This window comes from Somniosus microcephalus, chromosome 27, assembly GCF_052327205.1.
Source record: "Somniosus microcephalus isolate GS21.2 chromosome 27, FLI_Smic_1.0, whole genome shotgun sequence".
In the NCBI taxonomy this organism is placed as follows: domain Eukaryota; kingdom Metazoa; phylum Chordata; class Chondrichthyes; order Squaliformes; family Somniosidae; genus Somniosus; species Somniosus microcephalus.
Window position 1 is genome coordinate 1,875,945 of NC_141013.1, and position 17,299 is coordinate 1,893,243.

At 50.9% G+C, this 17,299-nt stretch overlaps 1 protein-coding gene across 3 annotated transcripts in view; it reads right to left on the reverse strand.

Annotated features, from left to right (window-relative positions):
• Window positions 1-12,285: 12,285 nt before the first annotated feature.
• The window catches only part of fsd2 (fibronectin type III and SPRY domain containing 2), a 54,209-nt gene continuing 49,195 nt past the window's right edge, over window positions 12,286-17,299 (reverse strand). For all 3 annotated transcript variants that reach the window (XM_085968339.1, XM_085968336.1, XM_085968337.1), the window contains one exon: window positions 12,286-17,180. In XM_085968339.1, the coding sequence (XP_085824465.1) occupies window positions 16,928-17,180 (253 nt within the window). In that variant the 3' untranslated portion in view covers window positions 12,286-16,927. The remainder of the gene's footprint in view (window positions 17,181-17,299) is intronic.

Genomic DNA, 17,299 nt, shown 5'->3' on the forward strand with positions numbered 1-17,299 from the left:
CGAGCGTCCGTTGAGCTTCATTGGAACAGTGTAAGAGGCCGAGGTCAGAGTGGGAGTGAGGCGAAGAATTAAAATGACAAGCGACCGGAAGCTCAGGGCCACGTTTGCAGACTGAACGGAGGTGTTCCGCAAAGCGATCACCCAATCTGAATTTAGTTTCCCTGATGTAGAAGAGACCACATCGTGAGCCATGAATACAGTACACTAAATTGCAAGAAGTACAAATAAATCGCTGTTTCACCTGGAAGGAGTGTTTGATGCCCTGGACGGGAAGGGAGGAAATGAAACGGTAGGTGTTGCATCTCCTGCGCTTGCATGGGAAGGGGAGCGATTTAGTAGTTCTGTGTCACAGCTTGCCTGTGTGGCAGCGCCCTCATGTCGCAGTGCCCATATAGATAGGTGTGTAGAGTATACTGACGTTTCCAGTCTGAGTCTGAAACATTACAAGGCAGTAATACGCTGTTGAGATCTCAGTTAACGTTGTAAACTGCAGGAGTGATGATCAAACCAAGCTGTCTGAATACCATGTTAAAGCATTTAACACACTCCCAGAACAGGGGTATCCAAGCGTTTGGCTCTGGTTGTATACTCAGTACCCTGGATCCTCGGGATCATGTAGAAAATTGGGCTCCCAATGATTCCTAGATAGCTCATGCTGCTGATACTAACACATCTCAGTCTTCTGATTTAGGAAATTTCCACCACTGAGGCAGCAGTTTCAGGAAAATCCCTTTCCAAACCTCTGGGCCCACAAAATTCAAACAGGGCAAACCAGCTAGTAAGAAATATAAACCTAAAAAGAACTGGATTCCCAGGCTGGGGCCTGGAGCCCCGGGGCCTGTCAGGCAGGTTCTACAATGGTCGGAATATCCATTCCGCCTAATTACAACCCAGGAGGTGAAGATGAAAATTTATTCTGTGGTGTCCAGAATGGACCATGTCTCATCCTTGGGTCTGACCATCCTCAGCACTGACCACCCTCGGGACTGATCACCCTCGGCACTGACCACCCTCGGCACTGACCACCCTCGGCACTGACCACCCTCGGCACTGACCACCCTCAGCACTGACCACCCTCAGCACTGACCATCCTCAGCACTGACCACCCTCGGGTCTGACCACCCTCGGGTCTGACCACCCTCGGCGCTGACCACCCTCGGGGCTGACCACCCTCGGGGCTGACCACCCTCGGCGCTGACCACCCTCGGCGCTGACCACCCTCGGCGCTGACCACCCTCGGCGCTGACCACCCTCGGCGCTGACCACCCTCGGCGCTGACCATCCTCAGCACTGACCACCCTCGGGACTGATCACCCTCGGCACTGACCATCCTCGGGACTGATCACCCTCACCACTGACCATCCTCGGCACTGACCATCCTCGGGACTGATCACCCTCACCACTGAACATCCTCGGCACTGACCACCAATACTGGGACAGGAGGGAGCTGTTCCGTTGGGATGGACTCCACTTGGCCAGTGCTGGGACTAGAGTCCTGGCGAATCATATAACTAGGGCTGTAGAGAGGGCTTTAAACTAATTAGTGGGGGGGAGGTTTCTAGAGAGCAAATAATAGAAATGACAACAGAGAAGGTCATAGACTTAGGTAGCAGTGGGGGAATTAAAAAACAGAATGTGTCAGGAAGGGACAGAAGGTATGGAGTAAAAAGTAAAGTACTAAAAAGGGAAACAACAGGAACTAAGTGTTACAAAACATATTTGAAAGTTCTTTATCTGAATGCACGTAGCATTCGTAACAAAATGAATGAGTTAACAGCACAAATAACGACATATGGGTATGATCTTGTGGCCATTACAGAAACATGGCTGCAGGCTGACCATGACTGGGAATTAAGCATACCAGGTTATTTAACAATCAGGAAGGACAGGCAGGAAGGGAGAGGAGGTGGGGTGGCTATGTTAATAAAGGAAGGAATCACTATAATAGAGAAATGATATTGGGTCAAAGGAGCAGGATAGTGAAACAGTTTGGGTGGAGATAAGGAATAATAAGGGGAAAAAAACACTAGTGGGTGTAGTCTATAGGCCTCCGAACAGTTGCAACTCTGTTGGACGGAGTATTAATCAGGAAATAGTTGAGGCTTGTAATAAGGGAACAGCTATAATTATGGGGGATTTTAATTATCATATTAACTGCACAAATCAAATTGGGCAGAGCAGCCTTGAGGATGAGTTCATTGAGTGTATTAGGGATGGGTTTCTTGAGCAGTATGTAACTGAACCGACCAGGGGGCAAGCAACCTTAGATTTGGTCCTGTGTAATGAGACAGGATTAATTAAAAATGTCCTAGTAAAGGATCCCCTTGGAATGAGTGACCATAACATGGTTGAGTTCCATATTCAATTAGAGGGTGAGAAGGTTGGATCTCAAACAAGCGTGCTGAGCTTGAATAAAGGAGACTATGAAGGTATGAGAGCGGAATTGATTAGAGTGGACTGGGAAAATAGATTAAAGGGTAAGACGGTACATGATCAGTGGTGTACATTTAAGGAGTTATTTTACAACTTCCAAAAAAAATATATTCCACTGAGGAAAAAAGGGTGTAAAAGAAAAGATAGCCATCCGTGGCTAAGTAAAGTAATTAACGATAGTATCCGACTAAAAACAAGGGCATATAAGGTAGCCAAATCTAGTGGGAGGATGGAAGATTGGGAAGTCTTTAAAAGACAGCAAAAAATAACAAAAAGATTGATTAAGAAAGGGAAGATAGATTATGAAAGTAAATTAGCAAAAAATATAAAAACAGACAGTAAAAGTTTCTATAGTTATATAAAAAGAAAAAGGGTGGCTAAAGTAAATGTTGGTCCCTTAGAGGATGAGGCCGGGAAATTAATGGTGGGAAACATGGAGATGGCAAAAACACTGAACAATTATTTTGTATCAGTCTTTACAGTAGAGGACACTAAGAATATCCCAACACTAGACAAACAGGGGGCTGTAGGGGGGGCGGAACTAAATACGATTAAAATCACTAAGGAAGTGGTACTTGGTAAAATAATGGGACTCAAGGCGGATAAATCCCCTGGACCTGATGGCTTGCATCCTAGGGTCTTGAGGGAAGTAGCGGTAGGGATTGTGGATGCATTGGTAATAATTCTCCAAAACTCACTGGACTCAGCAAAGGTCCCGGCAGATTGGAAAACTGCTAATGTAACACCCTTATTTAAAAAGGGTAGTAGGCAGAAGGCTGGAAACTATAGACCTGTTAGCCTAACATCTGTGGTTGGTAAAATATTAGAGTCCATTATTAAGGAGACAGTAACGGGACATTTGGATAAACATAATTTAATAGGACAAACTCAGCATGGTTTCATGAAGGGGAAGTCATGTTTGACAAATTTGCTTGAGTTTTTTGAGGAAGTAACATACAGGGTGGATATAGGGGAACCAGTGGACGTAGTGTATTTAGACTTCCAAAAGGCATTTGACAAGGTGCCACACAAAAGCTTATTGCTCAAGATAAAAAATCACGGGATTGGGGGTAATATTCTGGCGTGGGTGGAGGATTGGCTCTCTAACAGAAAGCAGAGAGTTGGGATAAATGGTTCGTTCTCAGATTGGCAACCAGCAACTAGTGGTGTTCCGCAGGGGTCAGTGCTGGGTCCCCAACTCTTTACAATCGATATTAACGATTTGGAGGAGGGGACCGAGTGTAACATATCAAAGTTTGCAGATGATACAAAGATGGGACGGAAAGTAGTGAGTGAGGAGGACATAAAAAACCTGCAAAGAGACATAGACAGGCTAAGTAAGTGGGCAGAGATTTGGCAGATGGAATACAATACTGGAAAGTGTGAGGTTATGCACTTTGGCAGGAAAAATCGTAGAGCAAGTTATTATCTTAATGGCAAGAAACTGGAAAGTACTGTAGTACAAAGGGATCTGGGGGTCCTGGTGCACGAAACTCAAAAAGTTAGTATGCAGGTGCAGCAAGTGATCAAGAAGGCCAATGGAATGTTGGCTTTTATTGCTAGGGGGATGGAATATAAAAACAGGGAGGTATTGCTGCAGTTGTACAAGGTATTGGTGAGACCGCACCTGGAATACTGCATACAGTTTTGTTGTCCATACTTAAGAAAAGACATACTTGCTCTCGAGTCAGTACAAAGAAGGTTCACTCGGTTAATCCCGGGGATGAGGGGGTGGTCATATGTGGAGAGGTTGAGTAGATTGGGACTCTACTCATTGGAGTTCAGAAGAATGAGAGGCGATCTTATTGAAACATATAAGATTGTGAAGGGGCTTGATTGGGTGGATGCGGTGAGGATGTTCCCAATGAAGGGTGAAACTAGAACTAGGGGGCATAATCTTAGAATAAGGGGCTGCTCTTTCAAAACTGAGATGAGGAGAAACTTCTTCACTCAGAGGGTGGTAGGTTTGTGGAATTTGCTGCCCCAGAAAGCTGTGGAAGCTACATCATTAAATAAATTTAAAACAGAAATAGATAGTTTCCTAGAAGGGAATTAAGGGTTACAGGGAGCGGGCAGGAAATTGGACACGAGTCTAGGTTCGGAATGGTCATGGCCCTGTGGGTAGTGGAGTAGGCCCAGGGGCCGTGTAGCCTGGTTCTGCTCCTACTGTGTTCTAATTCTGTGTTGGATTTCAGGAGATGGTTTTATTCCCGTTCCTGGCTGGGGTGGAGATCGCCTTTACAGAAGGTAAGTACTGTAGAAAATATAGGGACAGAGTGATCTCCTGGAAGAATTTCGATCGCCTAGATGGGTCGGAGAGGAATTTCCCAGATTTTTTTCTCCCAAATTGGCCATTGGGTCTTTATCTGGTTTTTCGCCTCTCCCGGGAGATCACATGGGTTCGGGTGGATGCAGAGTGATAGAAGATTTGAGGTTAGGATCAGATCAGCCATGATCTTATTGAATGGCGGAGCAGGCTCGAGGGGCCGATTGGCCTACTCCTGCTCCTATTTCTTATGTTCTTATGTTCACCCTTGGGACTGACCATCCTCGTCACTGACCATCCTCGGGACTGATCACCCTCACCACTGAACATCCTCGGCACTGACCACCCTCGGGACTGACCACCCTCGGCGCTGACCACCCTCGGCGCTGACCACCCTCGGCGCTGACCATCCCCGGGACAGACCACCCTCGGCGCTGACCACCCTCGGCGCTGACCACCCTCGGGGCTGACCACCCTCGGGGCTGACCACCCTCGGCGCTGACCATCCCCGGGACAGACCACCCTCGGCGCTGACCACCCTCGGCGCTGACCACCCTCGGCGCTGACCACCCTCGGCGCTGACCACCCTCGGGGCTGACCACCCTCGGGGCTGAACACCCTCGGCGCTGAACACCCTCGGCGCTGAACACCTGACCATCCTGGGGACTGACCATCCTCGGCACTGAACACCCTCGGCACTGAACACCCTCGGCACTGAACACCCTCGGCACTGAACACCCTCGGCACTGACCTCGGCACTGAACACCCTCGGCACTGACCACCCTGGGGACTGACCATCCTGGGGACTGACCATCCTGGGGACAGACCATCCTGGGGACTGACCACCCTCGGGGCTGACCAGCCTCGGCGCTGACCAGCCTCGGGGCTGACCATCTTCGGCGCTGACCATCTTCGGCGCTGACCACCCTCAAGACTGACCACCCTCGGGGCTGACCACCCTCGGGGCTGACCACCCTCGGCGCTGACCACACTCGGCACTGACCACCCTCAAGACTGACCACCCTCAAGACTGACCACCCTCAAGACTGACCACCCTCGGGACTGACCACCCTCGGGACTGACCACCCTCGGGACTGACCATCCTCAAGACTGACCACCCTCGGGACTGACCACCCTCGGGACTGACCACCCTCGGGACTGACCACCCTCGGGACTGACCACCCTCGGCACTGACCACCCTCGGCACTGACCACCCTGAAGACTGACCATCCTGAAGACTGACCATCCTGAAGACTGACCATCCTCGGCACTGACCACCCTCGGCACTGACCACCCTCGGCACTGACCACCCTCAAGACTGACCACCCTCAAGACTGACCACCCTCAAGACTGACCACCCTCAAGACTGACCACCCTCAAGACTGACCACCCTCGGCACTGACCACCCTCGGCACTGACCACCCTCGGCACTGACCACCCTCAAGACTGACCACCCTCAAGACTGACCACCCTCAAGACTGACCACCCTCGGGACTGACCACCCTCGGGACTGACCACCCTCGGGACTGACCACCCTCGGGACTGACCATCCTCAAGACTGACCACCCTCGGCACTGACCACCCTCGGCACTGATCATCAAGACTGACCATCCTCAAGACTGACCATCCTCGGGACTGACCACCCTCGGCACTGACCACTCTCGGGACTGACCATCCTCGGGACTGTCCACCCTCGACGCTGACCACCCTCGGCGCTGACCATCCTCGGGACTGTCCACCCTCGGCACTGACCACCCTCGGGACTGACCACCCTCGGCACTGACCACCCTCGGCACTGACCACCCTCGGCGCTGACCACCCTCGGCGCTGACCACTCTCGGGACTGACCATCCTCGGGACTGATCACCCTCACCACTGAACATCCTCGGCACTGACCACCCTCGGGAGTGACCACCCTCGGCGCTGACCACCCTCGGCGCTGACCATCCCCGGGACAGACCACCCTCGGCGCTGACCACCCTCGGCGCTGACCACCCTCGGCGCTGACCACCCTCGGGGCTGACCACCCTCGGCGCTGACCATCCCCGGGACAGACCACCCTCGGCGCTGACCACCCTCGGCGCTGACCACCCTCGGGGCTGACCACCCTCGGGGCTGAACACCCTCGGCGCTGAACACCCTCGGCGCTGAACACCTGACCATCCTGGGGACTGACCATCCTCGGCACTGAACACCCTCGGCACTGAACACCCTCGGCACTGAACACCCTCGGCACTGACCTCGGCACTGAACACCCTCGGCACTGACCACCCTGGGGACTGACCATCCTGGGGACTGACCATCCTGGGGACTGACCATCCTGGGGACTGACCACACTCGGGGCTGACCAGCCTCGGCGCTGACCAGCCTCGGGGCTGACCATCTTCGGCGCTGACCATCTTCGGCGCTGACCACCCTCAAGACTGACCACCCTCGGGGCTGACCACCCTCGGGGCTGACCACCCTCGGGGCTGACCACCCTCGGCGCTGACCACCCTCAAGACTGACCACCCTCAAGACTGACCACCCTCAAGACTGACCACCCTCAAGACTGACCACCCTCGGCACTGACCACCCTCGGCACTGACCACCCTCGGGACTGACCACCCTCGGGACTGACCACCCTCGGGACTGACCACCCTCGGCACTGACCACCCTCGGCACTGACCATCCTGAAGACTGACCATCCTGAAGACTGACCATCCTCGGCACTGACCATCCTCGGCACTGACCACCCTCGGCACTGACCACCCTCGGCACTGACCACCCTCGGCACTGACCACCCTCAAGACTGACCACCCTCAAGACTGACCACCCTCAAGACTGACCACCCTCAAGACTGACCACCCTCGGCACTGACCACCCTCGGCACTGACCACCCTCAAGACTGACCACCCTCAAGACTGACCACCCTCAAGACTGACCACCCTCAAGACTGACCACCCTCGGGACTGACCACCCTCGGGACTGACCACCCTCGGGACTGACCACCCTCGGGACTGACCATCCTCAAGACTGACCACCCTCGGCACTGACCACCCTCGGCACTGATCATCAAGACTGACCATCCTCAAGACTGACCATCCTCGGGACTGACCACCCTCGGCACTGAACACTCTCGGGACTGACCATCCTCGGGACTGTCCACCCTCGACGCTGACCACCCTTGGCGCTGACCATCCTCGGGACTGTCCACCCTCGGCACTGACCACCCTCGGGACTGACCACCCTCGGCACTGACCACCCTCGGCACTGACCACCCTCGGCACTGACCACCCTCGGGACTGACCACCCTCGGGACTGACCACCCTCGGCGCTGACCACTCTCGGGACTGACCATCCTCGGGACTGACCATCCTCGGGACTGTCCACCCTCGGCACTGACCACCCTCGGGTCTGTCCACCCTCGGGACTGACCACCCTCGGGACTGACCACTCTCGGGACTGACCATCCTCGGGACTGTCCACCCTCGCCCTCGGCGCTGACCACCCTCGGGACTGTCCACCCTCGGCACTGACCACCCTCGGCGCTGACCATCCTCGGGACTGTCCACCCTCGGCACTGACCACCCTCGGCACTGGCCACCCTCGGGACTGACCATCCTCGGGACTGACCATCCTCGGGACTGTCCACCCTCTGGGCTGACCACCCTCTGGACTGACCACCCTCGGCGCTGACCATCCTCGGCACTGACCACCCTCGGCACTGACCACCCTCGGCACTGACCACCCTCGGGACTGACCACCCTCGGGACTGACCACCCTCGGGACTGACCACCCTTGGCACTGACCATCCTGAAGACTGACCATCCTCGGCACTGAACATCCTCGGCACTGACCACCCTCAAAACTGACCACCCTCAAAACTGACCACCCTCGGGACTGACCACCCTCGGGACTGACCACCCTCAAGACTGACCACCCTCGGGACTGACCACCCTCGGGACTGACCACCCTCGGCACTGACCACCCTCGGCACTGACCACCCTCGGCACTGACCACCCTCGGCACTGACCATCCTCAAGACTGACCATCCTCGGCACTGACCACCCTCGGCACTGATCATCAAGACTGACCATCCTCAAGACTGACCATCCTCGGGACTGACCACCCTCGGCACTGACCACTCTCGGGACTGACCATCCTCGGGACTGTCCACCCTCGACGCTGACCACCCTCGGCGCTGACCATCCTCGGGACTGTCCACCCTCGGCACTGACCACCCTCGGCACTGACCACCCTCGGCACTGACCACCCTCGGCACTGACCACCCTCGGGACTGACCACCCTCGGCACTGACCACCCTCGGGACTGACCACCCTCGGGACTGACCACCCTCGGGACTGACCACCCTTGGCACTGACCATCCTGAAGACTGACCATCCTCGGCACTGACCATCCTCGGCACTGACCACCCTCAAAACTGACCACCCTCGGGACTGACCACCCTCGGGACTGACCACCCTCGGGACTGACCACCCTCGGGACTGACCACCCTCGGCACTGACCACCCTCGGCACTGACCACCCTCGGCACTGACCATCCTCAAGACTGACCATCCTCGGCACTGACCACCCTCGGCACTGATCATCAAGACTGACCATCCTCAAGACTGACCATCCTCGGGACTGACCACCCTCGGCACTGACCACTCTCGGGACTGACCATCCTCGGGACTGTCCACCCTCGACGCTGACCACCCTCGGCGCTGACCATCCTCGGGACTGTCCACCCTCGGCACTGACCACCCTCGGCACTGACCACCCTCGGCACTGACCACCCTCGGCACTGACCACCCTCGGCGCTGACCACTCTCGGGACTGACCATCCTCGGGACTGACCATCCTCGGGACTGTCCACCCTCGGCACTGACCACCCTCGGGTCTGTCCACCCTCGGGACTGACCACCCTCGGGACTGACCACCCTCGGGACTGACCACTCTCGGGACTGACCATCCTCGGGACTGTCCACCCTCGCCCTCGGCGCTGACCACCCTCGGGACTGTCCACCCTCGGCGCTGACCACCCTCGGCGCTGACCATCCTCGGGACTGTCCACCCTCGGCACTGACCACCCTCGGCACTGACCACCCTCGGCACTGACCACGCTCGGCACTGGCCACCCTCGGGACTGACCATCCTCGGGACTGACCATCCTCGGGACTGTCCACCCTCTGAGCTGACCACCCTCTGGACTGACCATCCTCGGCGCTGACCACCCTCGGCACTGACCACCCTCGGCGCTGACCACCCTCGGCGCTGACCATCCTCGGGACTGTCCACCCTCGGGACTGACCATCCTCGGGACTGACCATCCTCGGGACTGTCCACCCTCTGGGCTGACCACCCTCTGGACTGACCATCCTCGGCGCTGACCACCCTCGGCACTGACCACCCTCGGCGCTGACCACCCTCGGCGCTGACCATCCTCGGGACTGTCCACCCTCGGCACTGACCACCCTCTGGACTGACCATCCTCGGGACTGTCCACCCTCGGCACTGACCACCCTCTGGACTGACCATCCTCGGGACTGTCCACCCTCTGGACTGACCATCCTCGGGACTGACCTTCCTCGGCCCTGACCATCCTCGGCTCTGACCACCCTCATTGTGATGAACCGAAAACAGAAAGAGTGGGGCAGTCACTACGAAATGCCAAGAGAATGACTCACCACTGAATGTTCGTCACATCCACCTCTTCAGATAGGATGTAAATTTGTTCCTGTTCCCTCTTTGAATTTGGATAATTCACATGGATAGACAGGTATGTGGAAACTAGTGGGCTGAGCAGTGTTGCAGCAGAGTGAATGCTGCTGTGTTTCATATATGGCCTGTGCTATAGCTGTCCCTGTCCCAATCTTTACCACTCCTGGTGTCAGAACAGATTTGGTGAAAGACTGAGAACAAATCTATTGTCCCTATCCCATCAGGAATGGTACATTACACAAAGAGGCATAAATAATGGGCTTTCTGAAAGAAATAGAGACAGCGAATATGGATGGATGGAACAGTACTGGGTTCTTTGTTGGACTCGCTGAATGGGAGCAGCTCTCTCTGTCTGTTTCCTTTGATACAACACAGCTTACAATATTCTTTAGGCTTCACTTTGTCGCATACAAGTCTACTGACTATGGTTCCTAAATCTTACGTGTGAGGAGAGGGGAGACATGTTACAACTTTAAATTTATCCAGTCTTGGCTGTAAGACTGACAGCACCAGAGCTGCCAGCTTCTATCACCACTGCTGAGAATGATGCAAGATTTTACACGAAGCTGGGAATTGAGTGTTCCAAAGCTGTACAAGGATGAAGTAATTTACAACAATGTCGTTATTTGTTTGGAGCGCTATCTCTAATAATACTGACCCAGGGACACTGTTATTACAGCTCGATGATCTGACACCTTCCACAGGATCAGACATCTAAGGTCAATGGGACTTTTTATTCCCCAAAGTTTTATTGTGAGCTATTAGATCCTTTCCCTTCCCTTCCTGGGCCGAGCGCAGACACCATTCCTTGGATGAGAGGATGGGCACAGACAATGCCTGCTCTCCATCTGCACCAGGGCCAGGCACTGTACCAGCTGTAGGAAGGGGTCCCAGGGATGGCACTCAAATGGGGACCTGAGTAACCCGCTCTCTCCACTTGTCTTAGTTCTGCTGCCTCTCCAATCAAGGCCAGAAAGCCACGATTCTTCTTGCTAAAAAAGGACACAATCTGACACCAAGCTTTTAGTTTTAATTGGAGACCTGGCAGCAGCTTATGAGAGCCATGGGAATGTGGGTCCCTGATGCTGTAGGGTTTCTAGAGGACTTGGCTCATTATATTTTTGGTATATATTTGAAGTAATTGGTAGAAGGATTAGAGGGGAGTTGAGGAGAAATGTTTTCACCCAGAGGGTGGTGGGGGTCTGGAACGAACTCCCTGAAAGGGTGGTAGAGGGAGAAACCCTCATTGCATTTAAAAAGTACTTGGATATGCACTTGAAGTGCAAGAGCTGGAAAATGGGATTAGGCTGGAGAGCTCTTTTTCGACTGGCACAGACACAATGGGCCGAATGGCCTCCTTCTGTGCTGTAAATTTCTATGATTAGAGTGACATTGCTGGTGATGTTTGATCACCATTCCCTGTTGACATTGCTCCTCCAATGTAAATCCGCCTCCAGCCAAGTAACTTGGGATGAAAATACTTTTTTTGACAAAGATGCACTTGCTTCTAACTTGCAAATTCTTAGTGGGACATTTCATCTGATTTTGTACGACTAACGAACTCTTCCTTTACAGTTTGTGGTTGTTTTACACACAACCTCTCCCCTCCCCTTCCTTTTATAAGGTACCAGCTTCAGCATAAAATGTTTGTAAATAAATTGGGGAAAGCGGTTTTCCAGCCATGTGATATGATGAGGAACCATAGGGAAACACCTGCCTGACCAAGTGGGATGGACCTCTAGCTCTGCTACTCCTACCTCTAAAACTAACATTTGGAAACACTTTTCCGTGAATGCACTGCCCATTTCAATCAGAATTTAACCTTCCAGAAATAAATTTTCACCCACAAACTCCGATAAACATAAACTTTCTTTAAGGATCTCCTCTTTTAAAAAAGTCTTTACTGATCAACTCCAAAGGCAAAATTGCACAAGGTGGCAGTACTAAAGGTTAAAGGGTGGGGTCAAAGGTTACATAGGGTCAGGGTGAGTGCCCCTTAACAAATTCCATTTCAACAACAGATCAGCATGCTCGCTGGGGAGAGCCCTTCTTGCTCTGTGTGGCCCAGGCTTTATTCTTGCATAATTCTGCAAATACTGATCTTTGCCTCACCTTTGCTGCCTCTGGTTTATAGCAGTCACAGATTGTCACCAGTGTCGACAAAACACACAAGACAAAAATACAGGAGCAGTTACACCAACAGTTCATGGCCTGCACAAATGATTCACCTTCTTACAGCAGTCCTGGGAACTAGGCTCCTTCTTCAAGAGGGCTCTGGATGACTAAGTTCTTAGATTATATCAGCTGTCCCTTCTACTTGCAGCATTCTCTGGTCAAATGAGTGGGCAGGTAAGCTGTGCCAGGCCTGTGCTAGTACAGCACTCTAACCTGCTGTAAAGATGTGAGTTAGACTGGGCCTGGTGCATTTTGCCTCCTGCTTTATAGGGTAAATGTCACCTCTCCACTCAACAGCTTACTGGCCACTTGCCCCTTGTGTACACCTCGATATGGAGCCTGTGCCATCTATAGAGGTTAGATCATTTTGTACAGATCACATTGGCAAAAGCAGAGGGAAGGCAAATTTCTCAAGTGTCAGAACTTAGAAAAACACAAATGACTTTCCTATATTAACTTCTTAAATTAGATGATTGGTGTTATTTTTAACACTTTCACTGATGCTGTTGGGTCATTACAGGAGAAATCTCTTGCACCGTGATTGACTCCACTGCAGTGGGAGAGGGAGCAGGAGTGGGGAGAGAGCCAGACCTGTTTACATCAGTCACCACACTGCCATCTCCCAGTCCCTGGGCAGGGCCAGGGAAACAAATCAAACACAAACACAGTCTTGGTGTCTGCCTTTGAATGCCACTGGCACTGGCCTGGATCCCAACTGTGGTCACAGCTAGGACAGAGAGGTTTAAAATGGTACAAGACTGTAAGTGATCTGCCTGTAGTTACATTTAAAAGAACCTCACGTGAGTTCGACTTAATGTAATTGGGTTTGACTCTCCAGAAGTGGAGGGCTTTTCCCCCACACAGGAGTAGCAGATTTTATGTATAGTTACCTCAAACAATATTTTACAGTCCATTCATTTTATTTGAGCTATAAATTGAAACAAAACATTAAACACTCTGCGCGTGATTTTGCCAACATGGTTATTACAGTTGGAACAATTTCCTGATGAATACAAAACAAACTGCTTGGCGAGCTGTGAGAGGCCAGAGAGGCTAGGCGCGATGGAGGAACAAAGGGATTCAGGGGTTCATGTACACAAATCACTAAATGCTAGTGGATAGTGAAAGGGGAAAAAATTGAAAGATGTTGAGAAAAAGTAAGTGTAGGGTAGGATAGCAGGAAGGGGCTTGGTTTACTATCCGGGCAAGGGTCAATATAGTACAACACACTTTAAAGACAGGATAAGAGCTGCCAGCCTTGCAGCAGATAATGCGGAAGCTGTGCAAACTTAAACCACAAAACAAGGCCAGACATCAAATGAGTCACACACAGGTAGATCAAATCACAGACATAGAACAAAGACAGGAACAATAGGGTTGTGGGAGACCATAGCTGCAGGAAAGCAGAAGAAGAAATTAAACAATGCAAAGATTAGAAGTTGCAGCCTCAGCTTTACTAAAATGATTGCTTTACTAAGATGATTAATATAGTTATCTTTGAAATATAGGCGAAGACAATGTGACACGATTTAGGTAACTAACCAGTAAATGTGCGTGCGGGGTATTACTGGAAAGGATCATGCACGAGGTCAACCAGGTATACCTATGTGTATAAATGTTTAACAATTGGGAGAAGTCTGGCTAAGACAGAGCAGACTGTCTCCCCACGCATGCGAATAAAGACTACTTGAACTCTCGATCTCAGACTTGTGTTGAGTATTTAAAATTACTCCACAACAACAGGTACAAAAATTAATCAAAAAAGGCTAATGGAATGCTGGCCTTTATCTCAAGGGGATTTGAATTCAAAAGTTATGAAGTGATGCTTCAGTTGTTTAGAGCCTTGGTCAGACCCCATCTGGAGCACTGCGTTCTGTTCTGGGCACCTCACCTCAGGAAGGAGATATTGGCCTTGGAGGGGGGGGGGGGGGGGAGCGCAGATTCACCAGAGTGATACCGGGGCTAAAAGGGTTCAATTATGAGGACAGATTGCACAGACTGGGCTTGTATCCCCTTGAGTTTAGAAGATTGAGGGGTGATTGAGGCATTTAAAATTATCGATAGAGATTCAATAATGTAGATACAGAGAAACTATTTCCTTTGGTGGTGTAACAATGTTAAAATTAGAGCTAGGCTGATTAGAAGGGAAATCAGGAAGCACTTCTTCAGACAAATGAGTAGTGGAAATTTTGAAAACTGTCCCCCAAAAGGCTGTGGATGCTGGGCATCAATTGGAATTTTCCAGACTGATTTTTGTTGGGTAAGGGTATCAAAGGCAAGTAAATGGAGTTGAGGTACAGATCAGCCGTGATCTAATTACACTGGATATCCGGCACAGAAACAGGCCATTCGGCCCAACCAGTCCATGCCGGTGTTTATGCTCCACTCGAGCCTCCTCTCGTCTTTCCTCATCTAAATCTATCAGCGTAACCCTCTATTCCCTTCTCCCTCATATGCTTGTCCAGCCTCCCCTTAAATGCATCGATACTATTCACTTCCACATTCTCACCACTCTTTGGGTAAAGAAGTTTCTTCTGAATTCCCTATTGGATTTCTTGGTGACTATCTTATATTGATGGCCTCTAGTTATGCTCTTCCCCACAAGTGGAAACATTCTCTCTCTATCCACGCTATCAAAACCTTTCATAATTTTAAAGACCTCTATTAGGTCACCCCTCAGCCTTTTTTCAAGAGAAAAGAGACCCAGCCTGTTCATCTTTTCCTGATAGGTATAACTTTGCATTTCTGGTATCATCCTTGTAAATCTTTTTTGTACCCTCTCCAGTGCCTCAATATCCTTTTTATAATATGGCGACCAGAACTGCATGAAGTACTCGTAAGTGTGGTCTAACCAATGTGTGATACAATTTTAGCATAACTTCCCTACTTTTCAATTCTATCCTTCTAGAAATAAACCCTAGTGCTTGGTTTGATTTTTTTTATGGCCTTGCTAACCTATGTCACAACTTTTAGTGATTTGTGTATTTGTACTCTGAGATCTCTTTGTTCCTCTACCCCACCTGGACTCGCACCCTCCAAGTGATAAGTGACCTCCCTATTCTTCCTATCAAAATGTAATACCTCACATTTATCTGTGTTTAACTTCATTTGCCAATTATATGCCCGTAATTGAATGGTGGAACATGCTCAAGGGGTTGAATGGCCTCCTCCTGTTACGATGGCCCCGATTTTAATTTCCCCCACTGACGTAACTTGTTGACCTGGTAGCCTAAAGTCCAGGTGTGACGGGAGGGACTTAGTGTGACCCCCACAATGCTAGGAAGAAGCATTAAACAATTTAGCAGAATTACTGCAAGGGAACATTTAAAGCAATAAGCAGATCTTCTAACTGACCTCATTTCTGAACATTCACCTCCATTTTTCATAAACTGCATTCGCCTCATTTCTCGGTTGCTGGTTTATTTTGTATCTAACAGGTTTGTCACAACTCAAACTTGGATTCAAAATCTCTGAACTCTCAGCAAATTTGGTGTGCTGGATATCCCAAATCGCTACATACGGTGATACCACGATTCCTGGCCAGAATGGAGATGATTGGGTACTTCCCCGTCAATCACACCTGGAGACTGCACTGCTGTAAGTGACTGGGATTGATTTTACACACATCATTTGTACTATGTAACTATCCTCCACTCACAGCATTTTGCTGGAGAAATCACCCTGCTTTTATCAGGAGACTTTGCTGTAGTTTCAGTCATGAGTTCTGTGCGCTGTAGTTTGCAGAAACTCTTTTTAAATAGATTCTGTAGACTGTTTGCTGTAAGTCCTGCCCTATATCCAGCTCATTGGCTGACAGTGGTGTCAATACTCACTTTGTTCTATAAATTGCGAGATCCTCTCAGTGAAAGCAGAGTGTTGGGTTTTATAGACAGGGAGCTGATGATCTCACGGGTAGTGATATGGAGTGCTACAATTGGCCTCAGAACCCCTGTGTAAGAGAGGTAAAATTGTCAAAGTTTCTGCTCCTGATCGTAATCCAATGACTCCTGTTGTGTGTGGCCATTGGGTGGGGCTAGGATCAGGCTTGGACAACCAGTCTGACAAAATTAGAGAAGGGACCAGAGGATGGGGAAGGTGAGGGAGTCCTGAGGGGTCAATGAGTGGGCTGCAATACCAGTTTCCACCACCAGGGAAGCGCCGGTACCATAGCACACTGTGTCCCTCTGGTGGTAGAACGGCGGTACTGCATCCCACTGACCCTCTCAAACCACGTTTCACAGCTGGATCTCGAATAATGAAAAGCAATTGCACATATGAAGGATGTTTTCCTTTGAACTAAAACCCAATCCCACACAATGTTTGCTGCAGCTAAAACTGAAGGAAGATTTCACGGTAATTTTGTAAACTCAGGGATGGGAATACCATGACAGATTTTTAAAATGCCAGATCTTTCCAAAGCAAAACAGGGATTGACAAGATTCTGAAACTGCTGTGAGAAGGTGAAGAGGTGCTGAGGGATGTCAGCATTGAAGAAGGAAAGTTTCCCCATGTCGTAATCCAGGAGAATTCCGATTCTTTCTGGTGGAACGGTGACCCTCAAGTCTGGGGTGATCCCATTGTGAAGGAATTCAAACTTACTCCTGCAGGTTTAAAACAAGAGAAAAAATTGCAAGCAAGGAGTGAATGTCTCCACCAGAAGCAACTCACGCTCACACTCACACAGACTCACTCACTCACTCTCAGCTCACACTCACACTCA